Source organism: Mercenaria mercenaria, chromosome 6, assembly GCF_021730395.1.
Source record: "Mercenaria mercenaria strain notata chromosome 6, MADL_Memer_1, whole genome shotgun sequence".
NCBI classification, from domain to species: Eukaryota; Metazoa; Mollusca; class Bivalvia; order Venerida; family Veneridae; genus Mercenaria; species Mercenaria mercenaria.
The window spans coordinates 10543920-10558769 of NC_069366.1; the positions used below are offsets into that span (position 1 = coordinate 10543920).

General features: G+C 36.3%; 1 protein-coding gene across 1 annotated transcript; it reads right to left on the reverse strand.

Moving 5' to 3' along the window:
• Window positions 1-1106: 1106 nt before the first annotated feature.
• Window positions 1107-7626, reverse strand: LOC128557575 (uncharacterized). The gene is made up of 5 exons (XM_053545067.1): window positions 7550-7626; window positions 6215-6425; window positions 5360-5637; window positions 3374-4278; window positions 1107-3113 (listed from the first exon to the last, which is right to left on the reverse strand). Exons 2-5 carry the CDS (start codon window positions 6330-6332, stop codon window positions 2207-2209), a joined length of 2208 nt encoding a protein of 735 aa, XP_053401042.1. The 5' UTR covers window positions 6333-6425; window positions 7550-7626; the 3' UTR covers window positions 1107-2206.
• Between the last annotated feature and the right edge of the window lie 7224 nt (window positions 7627-14850).

Here is a 14850-nt window from a genome sequence, read left to right on the forward strand (position 1 = left end):
GCGGTCCCAAAAAGCCAAGCAAAATAATTTGAATCAATTTGAGAAAGATCCCTACAAGGATACCATAGACCAAGTTTTTGTGAAAATACATCTAAAGTGGTTCCAGAGTAGATGTCGTTCAAATGATTTTTTTCTATTTCTAGCTCTGGCTGGTCCTAAATGAGGCCTAGTTGAACCATTTTCAGAAAACTGATACTACTACCCAAGTTTGGAGCATGTCCGATGAGAAGATGTGTAAGTACAAATGTCACCGAGTGCGAAACGACGAATGATGAATTGTCTAAGTATTATTACTTATTGTCACTCTTAAACAAAATTAAAATCTTGACCAAAATTAATGTCAGCTGAAAATAAAACAGAAATATTATCATGATAATCCCATAACTCATTAGAGTTCACACTTTTCTTTTATAAAGTAACTGTACAATTATATGGCACATTGGTTTGAAAATGTTTAATAGATTTCAAAAAGGAGACATAACTCAAAAGCATGAAAAAAACCTGTAACTTCCTACAATATGCCTGTGTCCACTTGATGTTGACGCTGTTTACCAAGTTTCTTTGGAACTGTATGGAAAATATAGGATGATGCGTATAAAAGTAAGTGTAACGTAGATTAAAAATGTCCCGTATGCGTATGTTCAGTTCATATTGGTGATGTATATCAGCTTTTATTTAAATGGGATTAAACTAAAGGAGGAGTTGAAAACACAAGGATCGGGTGTATTTACAAACAGGGACCAAAACTCAAGACAAGTATTTGACAGAAACTGTAGAATGTAGTTGTAATATTGTAAGGTCTAAAAGGAAGGAGCATAACTCAAAAGTAAAACTGGACATGAAATTCCCTAAATATGTGTAGCTCCATTTCATTGATATAAACTAAGTTCAATTTATTCCAATTGAATGGAAACTGTTGCAGATGAGTATACAAACTAGCATGAATGACGGACTTACGGAAAGACGGACGGAAATTTTGAACAGTATATACCTGCTTGTCCTCCGGGTTCTTGACACCGGGTGCACAAGGCAAACCTGTCCGTGAAATTGAAGTTATACCTGAGAGTGTCTTTCTTCGATCAGAGGCATCTACAACAAAACTAATATCTACATAAAGTTATTTTCTTCTGTTTTAAACGCCAGTGCTACATTCATAATTTATCAATACTTTAATTTATAGATTGTCAACTGCATTCGGATTTTTCACATATGTTTCTGACATTTTATTCGAAGACTGAATTCTGCTTAAGCAGGTGCTAGGGGACGTGGGCAGTGTTGCATTTTCCATTTCTGCTCACGAACAGACTTAATTAAACTGAGTCTGCAATTTACTCTGTTTGCATTGTTCTCGGTGCTTCTGAGGGATCTTCTTTCTAGATTTTATTTACTTTACAACAGCGAGTGCTAAGTGATGTGTGGCGGCCGTAAGATGTATGGATCTACTTTCCAGATTTTATTCATCTCAGTGTTGTTATATTTTCTAGTCATTCGGAATCATTGATTTCAACTCATTTAGATTCCAAGATTGAATACTGCTTAAGCCGGTGCTAGGGGACGTAGGCAGTGTTGCATTTTCCATTACTACTCTTGAACAGACTCGGTCAAACCGCGTCTGAAAATTTCACTGTTTGCCTTGTTCTCGGTGCTTCCAAGGGATCTACTTTCCAGATTTTATTTCTTTAAATCTAAGCTTTCGCCTTTCAATTCATCTTAGGAGAACAGTGTCCATTTAGACATATTTACATAAATGTTTAGTCTTAATACTTCACTCGCCGGCATAGTTTCAACATTCATGTCAAATTTACGTTATAATACTATTTTTAAAAGATTGCACGTGAGTATTTTCTGATGTGGATCACGAGTATGCGAAGAAATAGCAAGATCAGCTTACTAGCCAGCAACAGTCTGGTCATTTCAAAATATAATAAATAAGTGTTGCTCCATTTTTGTAAGTTAATTAAACTTATTTTTTAATTCATACTGGTTTTGTTTATTCAGAGGCGTCACCAGATGTCAAAATGTAGCTAACGCCGAAGGTTTCGTTATCATAAATACTGTTTTAGTTACTATAGTTTAAGAATTTAACAAGTTTTAGAAACTCCTTTATTCAACACTCTTTTCATTTTTCGTATTTTTATAACACGTAGTTTCCATTTTTAAGCATGACAGCGCATCATAGCTTCATAACTTGTTAATCAAATTAAATTCAAAACATTGGTCTATCACTGTGTGTAGACGGAAGGTTTAATTCTATCCCGCCATCCCTGTCTCTTAAAGTGTCTAGGCCCACACTTAGCTGGAACGAGAAATACAGCTGCTCATCAAACTCAGCCAATTCTAAACCCCCACCACTTAGCATCGACACAACCTTAACGGTTTTATTTTTATCGACATCGGGCATGCAGTTCACGGAGCCACTGTCTCCGGGTTTCGCATATGTCTCATCATCAGCACATCCTGGAGGGGAAGCTATAAGGACTATATAGCCCTCTAACCCAGCTGCGATTGAATAGTCCTCAGAGCAGACAAGACCCTCTGTTAAATTTGAAGCCGCACCATGTTTAAAAATGTATGGCGCATTTAAACCAACAACATTTTCCGTCACTAGTACCGCACTTTTCAGCATTCCGTCGGCATCCTTAAGAAACTTTGTGCAGTTCGGTCGGACAGGATCAATTACTTTTACTGCTGCAATATCAATTAACGCGCGTTGTTGGTTACCACTGCGTACAGTCAAAGATGGATTGCTTTTAGCAAACAGCTGCCTTTCGTTTGAGGTGTTCCTTATGTAAATATTATGATCCCTATCATCATCAGCATAAACCACGTGACCGCATGTCAAGGCGTAAAGGTCGTCGTTATGGCTGTCTGCAAATGTACCCAACGTACCTGATCGAAATGTACCACCAGGGCACTCACTCTCTAATACTCCACCATGTTCCACCTGACCACCTGCTAGGTCCTTTGGCTCCTTAAGTACGTTCCTAACACGAACTGGATGTCTGACTTTGAAGTGCGTCATAAGCTCCTGTACAGATATTTTAGCGTTTTCGTTTTGTACATGAATTTCCCACTCGCCATATATTGTTCCAGTTCCATAAACGCCATCAATTCTATTAAAAGATACAGACGGAGGTCATTTTTTTCATGAATAATTTTACGTATTTAAATGAAATTGTTTAAAAAGAGAAGCTTAGTTCAGGGACACCAGTCAAAATACCGAACATATGTTTTTATTCTAATTTTCAGTACAATGACGTAAAATAATTTCCGAAAACAGTGAAGAGATGCGTCAAGAATCTATTATACAATAAAAAACATTACAGAAAATAAACGTATATACGCGTTTCTGTAAGAACTAAAGGAAACTTACGACAATATTCTTTTCCTTAATTCATCGGTTAAAGCTTTGTTCCGTTTAGGCTTTTTCAAAACTTCATCTTCGATAATGGATTGCTTGATGTTCCCGTTAATTTCAAAGATCATCTTCTTCATCACAGTCACGGTACGTCGCAATACTCCAAGATCCTCTTCCAACTGTAAAATGTTCTGTCGAATGTCGTCCCGCAATGGATATGCGATAAACATGAAATTTCTTCCTGGAAACCTATACCATTTGTTGTTCTCCTTCATCGCCTTACGCATTTCTTCGCAGGGTTGTTGTAGCTTACTCAAGTGGTATCGAGTGTTTTTGGAGACACTTCTTTTCATTTTATCTTCCAATTTAACTTCATGAGCAATCTGATTACATGTGTCTTGTGTTAAGTTAAACTTTAATGACAGTGGATCCAGGACAGCGCATCTTATGATGCACATAAGATGACGTAGAACTACTTCTTCAAATCGTTCGCCCATATCTTGACTGTCTTCTAATATATCAACAAATCCTAAGCCGTTTTTCAAAAATCCCTGTATTGCACTTATTAGTTGTTCTGTCTCTACAACGTCAATTTTCTCCATCTTAAAGTTACTTCTATTTCTAACGAAGCTTTGCAAATGTTCTTTCATCGTGTAGAATTTCTCAATGATTTGCGTTTCTATTTTTTCTGAGATCTTCGTACTGACCATCTCGCTGTTCGCTCCGAAAATGAAGTGGTCGGCTTTAAGGCTTAGTCCACAGGACTTCTCCAATTCCTCTTGAACGTCGAGACGGAACTCTTCAAACGCAGCAGCTTTGTATGTCATACTTGTGTGGCATACAATTAGCAATGAGTCCACAGATATTTGTGTTGTTTTCCAAAGATTGGACGCAAAGTGTCGTATCGTGTCCAGAACTTCCTGAAATAGGTTTAATAATTTACAACCATTTATGAAAAATCTAGATGTTTGTTCCCCGCCCTCACTTAACTTAGCTTTGATAGTAAAGAAACCAAAACTAGGGATGCTGGTTTGGGGGACATTGGGATACTGTAATCATCCTATGATACAAGAAACTGAAAGATGAAACAAATAATTAAAAAAAAAACTTTAGGAATGTTCAGAGACATGTTTAATCTCAAATTAAACAATATAATAACTTTCTTATAACGTTTCGCGGCATTTTTAGATAAGCATAAAATAAATTTATCGGTTGCACACATATTTTGATATATTTTTGTTTTGAACAGACGGACGGACAAAGTCAACTTGATGTGTCTCATAATTTTCTTGATGATGTTGAGGGATAGAGTTTTGTATTTGACAAAAGTGGCATAACCATGTACTACATATAGAATCTCCGAAAACCCTTGTTCCGTTAGGCAAACCTGTTCGATTTTTTTTCGCCTGCATTTTCTTTTCATAGATAAAAGCCGACCACATGTATTCTTAAAATTATTGGAAAGGGTTTAAAAGTGACTCCCGATCAGCACGAAGTAAACAGAAGTTCACGCGCAAACTTTTAGACAGGGTGAACCCTGCGCATGAACCCTTTATGTAGACTGCTACAAATACGACTTTCGTTTTCAAGTTAAGTATGTGTATTCTTTCATTTTCATTACTTCAGGGAAAAGCTGTAAGTCGTCTGACGCCATTTTCTGTGTTGTAACAAACGTACGTAGGCCTTGCAAATGTGTAAAAATGTGTCCAGTGTCCTAAGGTTACGCAGTATCATTACAGTCCGTACTATATTTAAACAATGTGACAGCAAAAGGAAAATAATGGATTTGAAGTGTTGACGAATACAGGCTATGGGTGACTTTTACTTCATCAACTAAAATACAAGTGTCCATTTTACACAAGCATATATCCGTATGTCAACTCACATGTCTTATAACAGAAAACATGAAATGGCGGCTGTAAGGACTTCGTGCCCTAAACACAAGACAGTTTAATAAAACAGTAAGTGCATTTTCTCTTACACTTATCAACATTTAGATACCTTCTTTCCATTCTTTTTAACATCTTTTATCTGCACGTGTGCTACAACAAGTGTTATCCCATAGTCTTCGACCATCATCTTTGATCTTTCTTGCTGTGGAAACAAGGCGGCACCCTTTGCACGCTGAAGTGGTTCGGACGTTACAACTAAATCATCTTTGTCAAGATTTTCTCGGCCAATGACGTATATCTGTAGTGGATTTTCCAGCATACTTTTGAAGCTGGTTAAGTCGTCAAACAAATCTGATTTCTTGAAAATGAACGAATATGGTCCTTTACCTGTGAAAATAAAAACTACACATGATACTGTATAAAAGAGATGTAGCAGAAATGCATAGCAAAGTGCAACCTATGGACTGCATGTCCGATAATCACAGTGATGAAAAGCCCCAATTTCACTACGATTACTGAGGTACCAGCTTACATGCAACCCTAAACGAAACACTACTAAGTCGAAAATGGGCATAACTGTTTTACCAAGCAAAACTTAGTTATTGAACCTGTGCTTTGCAAGTGAACGTTCGTGTGAACTTAACCAATCTGTTCGAGGACAACGAAGAGTTGGGTGCAAAGTTTAGTTTTTACTTCGTATAGTCGAGCTAAAAACGGAATTATAGCCAACTTCTTTACAGTCGATAATACTACATAACAAATTTAAAGCAGTGTCAAGAATAAATTAAGGTGATAAACTCGGAGCAGACACAGAAAGGAAAGAAAGTTTAAATTAAAAATGATCGCTCTACGGTCAAGGTAGGAAGTTCAAGCGAAAAATGTTAAATAATTTATGTCATTAAGAAACATTATCCAAAGCACTAAATTAACATTTGCACAACCATATCTTTTGTCAAGAACTTACCTGTTATATTGCAGAACCTGTTATAAATATCTTTGTATCTTTTCTGGAAGTGGTACACGCGTGGATAAACTTCCCACGTGTCAAACTGGTGGCGAAACTCCGACACACCCATGCTCATCTACAACTGGAACGAAAACCTTTCAACAGAAATGTTTCATGCCTTCTCTGCAAGGCTTTCTTACTACCATGTCACTGATCCCGTTGCTCTCACCTGAAAATTATACGTGCATTATTACGTATGAACGCCTACAACTGTAACGTTACAAGTGTACCGGGCAATTATATAGAGGGTATTATTTGATTCAGTGTAAGATTAAAATATCTTTCACCAATGAACACCAGATGCAATATTTTCACGAGTGGAATAACTACGAATAAAAATATTAGATATGGTGTTAATGATTGAAAGATATTTTGATATTATACATGTTAAAGAAATTCTTTTCTTTCTATTTTATGTTTTGACTAAATTTACCTTTTTCATAATTACCAGTGGAATTACACTTCATATTCTTCGCTGTGAAAATACCAGATATATTTTACTCTAATATTTCAATACTTAACTGAAAAACATGTACAATCTACGTATAACTTCACCTATATACATACACATGCATGTCCGTGTATGCGTACACCTATGTGTATGCGTACACGTGAGCACGTGTATTTCAAAGTATATACTCGCATACTCGCATGCAAGTTATAATTTCGACCGTAAAGATACAACATACAAAATCGCATCAATAGCTGTCTAGCACGATTACTGACCAGGTTTGCTGTGAAAAAGGAGCTTCATCAAAATTATTTAGAGACCTAAATGTAAAAGTCTTATATTATATTGAACCTTGAATCAAATCGTTGCGGAAAAGGATCACACTCATAACCTTCCATTTCATGTCACTGCGCTCTACCAACTGCGCTCTGCCTGCAGGCACATGTACGCACTACGTATGTGCTAAGCCGTGTTTAGTTCACCGGAGATAACTCCTACTCAGAAAGACTATTCAAATGTTGTATAATTATGTCCCTTTTCTTCTCACAACACTGGATAATTAGAGCCAAGAAAGATCGGTCAAAATATATAAGAGAAATTATTTTATTTTTTTCTTAAAAGAGTATCTAGTCGGTAGCCAGACTAGCAGTCCTCCGTACTAGCGTATAACAGCGGGTAGGACGAGTAAGCGAAATCGAAAGTAGGACATATTTTAATCCGTACGTTAATTATGTTAACATGTTGGTTTTTAAACGCGTTATAAATCAGTACAAATATCTGTATAAACATTAAGTTATTTACAAACCAACATATCATTTCATTTGAAAAATGAAATAGCTTACCTAAGTTAAACTGCAGTTGGAAAACCACACACTATTTTTAATATCGTTATATTATAAATAGCTTGTTCACTGACATTCCTAAAGTGTTAAGCTATTCACAGTATATAAACGAACTGAACCCCAACCGGATCTTGCGAGCAGATTTCAGGATCCGATTGACGAAAATAGGAGGGACTATCTAAATAATTATGAACAACTTGTTGCAATAATGCTGAGGCGGTATGTAAACGATTGTATCATATCAAGAAATACTTTATCTTTCCGGATAAACACATTCTTTACCAGCTTTCGTCCTATAATTGCCAATAAAAAGGCTGTACTCTCTCAACGTGTTTCGTTTAATTCAACACTCGCCGATAACACAAGGAATTTTATGCATAAAATCGTTTATCTATACAAATACTCGTGTTTGAGGTGTTGTATAAACGTATTTCCTTCCTAAAGCGACCGGCGACATATACCTACCATGACATGTTCGTTATGTAGAAAATTATGGAAAGTAAACAAGGCGACTGTTTGAATACTGAACCGGTCTTGCAAATATCAATCTAATGATCTGTACCTCACTTGTGAGTTCACTGAACCATATCTTGCTAGTCACGTAGGGCGATTTCCATTGCCTTTATATCCACTTTTTGTCTTTTATCGTACCGAATGTGAAGTTACTGTGTCCACAAACAATTATATGGCGCATCTGAAGTTGTTTTCTGATACTATATGTACTATAAGTAATGTTAAGCATTTAGCTGCACATAGAATGACAGGTTATTGCCTAAACGCATCCCTACCTGGAAACGAAAATTTTTACATGAAGCTGGTAATTGATTATGGAAAGAGAAATTACATCTCGATATGATATACAGTGAAACACAGCTCGCTCGAGCATCGATGACTCAAGCACCCGGGCTCGCTCGAGCAATTCATGTGGTCCTGGCCGGTTTCCTTCTATTTTCTATGTGAAATTACCATGGCTGGGTCGAGCATCGATAACTCGATCGCTCGAGCATGACACCTGGTCCCTGTGTATTAATTTACTCTTTGTTGCTTATGGCAAACTGGAGCAGAGGTGTCAAAATTGTCACCTTCGGAGGTCATAATGTACCGGTTAATTTAAAATTTTCGCACGCCGTGAGAATTGTGACTATCTTAAATGTTTGTTTTGTCGGGATATTTGATCTGATAATGAGATTAATTATTAATGAACAGAATAGAACAGAACAAAACTTTTATTTCACCCAGGTATAAGAAATACAGCATGGGGTTTTAACATATTAGGCCGGTCATATTGCCACATATTATGTCAAAAGGTTAAACAAATTCCAACATGAAATGTTTTTATTGTTTTATAATCTTTAAACATTAGAGCATTTTAGAAAAAAAGTCCTCAAAAAAATTCCCATTGGAAAATCTTAAAAAATGAGATTATGAAGGGCACCCTCTTTGCAATTCAATGATTCAGACGAATCAAGAGGTTCATGCATTAGGTAACATACATTAGTTTCAATCTATACGTTGGTTTATTTCTTCGATCAGAGGCATTGGTTATATGAAATATCACATAAATTAAAGCTGATACTAAGCTTTGTTGTGACATTTACTAATAAATGCATTAACATACACTATAGATTTACCCCACCCATCAATTTTATTTGTGTTGGATTTAACGCCGTTTTTAAACAGTATTTCAGTTATGTATCGGCAGGCAGTTAACCTAACCAGTGTTCCTGGATTCTGTACCTGTACAAACCTGTTATCCGCAAGTAACCACCAACTTCCCCACATGAATCAGAGGTGGAGGATGAATGATTTCAGACACAATGTCTTTTATCAAGTCGTCATGGAGAACATACGGCCCGCCCGAGGATCCAACTCACGACCCCGCGATCTGTAGATCGGTGCACTTCCCAATGAGCTAAGCGGGCGGGTCCATCCATCAATAAAACGTGCATGCAATATCTTTAAACTATTTCCTTGAAACTCGCACTAAATGTAATAAATGTTATATAAACAACAGTATAATAATAAAAAATTATTAAGAAACATTCAGGAAAAGAATCCCAGATCAACAGTGACTGTACTATAGTATATATAGAACAGGGCGTCACTACAGTAAAATGTTAAAACTGTTTTAAAATTGATACTAAACTACAATTTTCAGCTAACAGCAAATGTACACAAAGCTGTAATGTACAAAAATGTGAGAACAAAACTCTGCGATGCGATATACTGTAAAAATATGCTCTATTATAAAATTAGTATGTTCGAAAAACTTTTCATTGCTCTCTTAAGATTATGAAAGTCAGTTAAGTGTTAATGTCATGACATCTACAGTCATCCCAGTAGAGCAACCTCTGTGTCAAGGAACAAGTTTATCACCACGTTTGTACCATTCCAAGTCAAGAGGGTTCGTTTCCTTTCCATTTCATGTCTCTATTTTAATGGCAGTGCACTCTAAAACTATGAAACTTTGCAGTTGCCTCTGTAGGAGTTAGGCTCTGTATCTTTACTACCGATGTGCTTGTTGCCTTCGTAATGAATTTTCTGTACCTCAATGTGTTTAATGTTTCATTTGTTTTACCTTTGTACAAACATAATTATGAATGATATACTACCAGCTGTTTCAATGTCATCATGTTAAGAGTGTTTATTTATAAAGACTCTGCCTGGGATCATTTAATAATTTAAGCTATTTGCTCACTTTCAGTGTTTTTTCAAAATAATGCATGGTTTTCAAAAATGCTTCTTCAGATGATTCTTTTGTTGGTCTACCTTTACTACGTTTTACAGTATTTTGAGGTGTTTGATGTTGAGTTGGAACTTGACATCCTGTTCTGAAATGTGTGCTACATTTTTGATGATATCTTGCACCAACTGCTGTTAGATCATGTACGGATTAGAGTCAACAGAAGACTTCGCTTCCAATTTTTCTTTATTGTTGACTGAAATTTGGAAATCATCATATGCCTTTTTGTCATTTTGTTTGACATTGTACCTCAGAACAGGCATTTGAAATGAAAAGAAGTCAGATCAATGTGTCCGTTTCGCTACGTTATAGAGGTACCGTTTGCATCTCCAAGTAGATTCGGGTGGCAGTAATTTTTCTACACTCATAGCACACAATTTTCTCAGGTCTAACATACATTTGTTCTGCAATTTTATAAAAAGAGTAATAAACATAAAGGTCAACTGATTTGATATTAAGATTAATAGGCGAGTAATATATAATCTATATTTATAAAAGGGTTGACACAAATAGACTCATTATGGTCCCTTTTATAATTCATTCTTTTATGTACAAATATCAAAGATGTTTAGGTTTCAATGGAGGAGGTACAATGACACACAAGTATCGTGTAATGTTTTGATACAATGATACAGAGAAAAAACAGATGGCGATTTGAAAATACCTTTCTTTCAATACAGATACACTACATAATTGAATATTGAAATTTAATTGGTAATAAGTAACACGCGATTGCATTCTTCTGCTTCCATTCTTCTCAATGTTTAGATAAATATACAACGCTAGATAAACCAGGGAATAGCATAAACTACAGAAATGCATGAATATAATATTAGAGTACCTTTATTTCTGGCTGCAGAAATTAACTATCTACACATTTTTTCACCCAATGTTGCTATTTTACGTTCGTCTTTCATGTCGCAAATAACACAACTCTCCTCAGCACTGAAAATGGAAAGATTAGTGTTAAATTGTAAGGTGTATCAACAAATTTTCACAAGGAAATTATATGCACTGGTATTAAAGTATTTAAAACAATTTTGTAAAAATCAAATGTTACAAATCCAAATAGCATGGGTTTTACCTCATGATGAAATCCAGTAAACACCAGACAAATAGTATAGCAATACTTTGAACAGTAAAAAAACTTGTTTCTTCTAGTAACACTTATGCCACAGACAGCATAACGCAATCATAAATTTTGATCTGAATATAACAAAATTGATCCTATAACAATGACATATAAAATAGTCAGTATTTTCGGAAAAAAATATATTTCTACTACTTAGATATACAAAATGGATGTATTTAATTTCGTTTCTACAAAATTAATTTTAAACATCTTTTTTTACGACACAAACACGCTTCCGTATACATAAATGTATCTATTTTCCATGCATAACCCATGTGCCTGATTTAACTTTACTAGACCTTTTTCAGAATAAGCTATCGTTGACAATTCTAATACTGAGTACATGTTTTGAATAAAACACTTTGTCGTAGTGACGAAGGGCTTTCCTTGTCGTGCCCGAAGGCTAGCTCAACCCTTCTGCCAAATATTTATAGTTTACTGGTAGATGTGGGTTCGTCTTGGGATGCTACACACCTGGGATTACGAATATTTATTCCCAGAACAATCACTGAAACAAAGCAATAATTATCTTAGATAATAGATTTATTATTCTTATGTAAACTCTCTATATATGCATTTACATCAAGAAGGCAAGTGCAGTGAAGCATTTTCATTTATACAATACATTGAAATTCCAAATATACATGTACACTTGATGTCCTAACAATATTACAAGAAATACTAATTTTAGAACAATTTACATCAAAGTCATAAAAACTAATACACTTATAAATAAGCATTGTATCTAACGAAGTAAAAGTACTAACCTGAAACAAAGCAATAATTATCTTAGATAATAGATTTATTATTCTTATGTAAACTCTCTATATATGCATTTACATCAAGAAGGCAAGTGCAGTGAAGCATTTACACTTGCTCTCGATTATTGCAATACAAAGACATAGATTAAAGATTAGTACAATTCAGGTTGGGGACCGGGGTAGACAAGGATAACGGTAATTTATTATGTCAAGTATAGGGTTATAGGATGGAAAAGATGTACGGATTTATAGTAAAGAATATTTGGGTGAAATTGTTACACTGAATCTTAAAAGGGGTGTACTCGATTTAATTACAACAAAAACAATTTTAATATGCTTTATATTTTATTTAAGAAGATGTAAAACAATTAATTTCAGAACAACACTGTCATGCCCGACTAGTACTTGAGTGCTAATTAACTAATTACCGAAGGTAAGTATAATTATACTATATATAGGTAAGTATATGTACTATTAACACATCTAACTAAATACAGTACACAATATCATGTCACTGGTGTACGTGGTAGCTGGAAAAAAAACATCAGTGATATCGAGCTCAAATATCATTGAAATTCCAACAGGTAAGTAGCAATCATATAATACAACAATCATTTGCAGATGCAAATTTTACAATTACAGGTAAGTACTTATTCATGATCCACAATTTATCCAAGGTAAGTATCTACCTTATGGTTGTACTTATAACAATGTAATATGTTCTAAGAACATATAGATACATATACTTACACATTTTAAACATTAACTAATGCAAAAGTGAAATATACTCATTGTGCACACATACATGTAGTCAACAGAAATAAAACATTACTGACTAAAAGTTACAACTAAAACAGATAACAATCGTCAGTCATACTGCTGCCTCTTATTAATACGTAACAAAGTCCCCTCTGTTCATCCAATAAGGCTTCTGTCTTTTCCTATTTGGTCGCTTAGATGGTGTTGAAGCTGTTTCCGCTGGTATTTCCGATCTCACTACATCACGCCGAGTCCTTCTTGCAGGAATTACATATTTCTGTCCATCTCCTACTGGTATGTGGGAAGGAGACGCACTGTTGGTCTCTTCCGAAGTAGGTGTTGTAGTTGGTGCTGTAGATAAGGTTTCAATGTTGTCTTCAACATCCTCGGAAGTGTTACCAGAAGGAAGGTGGTCATCGGGATCGTAGCCATCTGCAATGGACATGAAGGGAAGGAAAAGGTTTCGGTGTAGAATCCTAGATTTCTTATACCGAGCTCCTTCCCTCCTGACCTCGTACACGGGAATGTCATCGTGTACCTTGCGCACAACTACGTATGGTTGCTGCTCCCAACGATCAGCCAACTTCTGTTTTCCTCTGATCGATACATTGCGCACAAGCACAATATCTCCCGGATGTAGGACCGAACTTCGAGCCTTCTCATCATATAGCGACTTATTGGCTAGTCCTGTAGTCCTCGCAGTTTGGCGGGCCTTGTCATATGCGAGCTTCAGACGGTCGCGCAGCTTATTCACGTACTCAGTTTGTGATGCAGCTGAGAGATCATCAGCTGGTAGCCCTAGAAAAGCATCAACTACTAAACGAGGATGTCTCCCAAACATTAGAAAATACGGAGAAAACCCCGTACTTTTATGATGGGTTGCATTGTACGCATGTACAAGGGTGGGTACATGCGCCCTCCAGTCGGACTTTTGATACTCCTCTAGGGTACCCAGCATCTTTAGTAACGTCTGATTAAACCGCTCGACCTGTCCGTTACCCATTGCATGGTAAGGCGTGGTTCTTGTCTTCTTGACGCCTGCGATGTGACATAGTTCTTTAATCAGACGAGACTCGAAGTTCGGACCCTGGTCGCTATGGATGGACGCCGGAAAACCATAATGCAGTATGAAATTCTCAAAAAGAATCTTGGCTGTTGTCCTCGCTGTTTGGTTCCTGGTAGGATATGCCTGTGCATAACGACTGAAGTGGTCCGTTATGACCAGGATATCCTCAAAGCCTCCTTTGCTTCTCTCCAAGGACAAGAAATCCAAACAGACGACTTGCATTGGTGCCGAAGACTGTATCGGGACAAGTTCAGCTTTAGAAGAAAGACTTTTCCTTCTAATGCACCTTCCACAGTTTCTAACTTGGTCAGCCACAAATGTATCGAGACCTGGAAAGTAAAATCTTTCTTTTAATAGTGACGTTGTTCGGTCTCTACCCTGGTGGCCCAAATCATTATGCAGAGCTTCAAAGATATCGATTCGAAGATTGGTAGGCAAGACTAACTGTAGTCTTTCGTGTCCATCAACAAGTGATTTTCGAAATAGTACACCATCTTTAAGGATTAGTTTTAACCAATCCCTTGTATATGCATGCATTGGTCCATCTGGCTTAGCCGGTTTGGTACCATTGTTAAGATGGTCAATTATTGTACTAATCAATTGATCCTGTTTTTGGGCCTTTTTCCAATCTTTAGACGACAAACTATAACTGTACAATAAGTCATCTGGAATCGAATCTGACTGTTCGTTTGAAGTTACATCATCGGGCATAGAGAGGAGTCACTTAAAGCACCATCAGTAAGAGCTGATTGGATAACTGCTTTAACAGCGTCTCTGGGGATGGTTGAAAGGTTCTCCTTTTCCTTCATACGAGATAGGCTGTCGGCATCCGTATTCTTC

Excerpts from the sequence above, each read along its gene's own strand:
- LOC128557575 (XM_053545067.1), bottom strand. The coding sequence starts at position 6,332 with ATGAGCATGGGTGTGTCGGAGTTTCGCCACCAGTTTGACACGTGGGAA. Across the intron at positions 5,638-6,214 it reads CAGGTTCTGCAATATAACAG|GTAAAGGACCATATTCGTTC; the intron begins GTAAGTTCTTGA and ends TTATTTTCACAG. Across the intron at positions 3,114-3,373 it reads TTAAGGAAAAGAATATTGTC|AATTGATGGCGTTTATGGAA; the intron begins GTAAGTTTCCTT and ends ATCTTTTAATAG.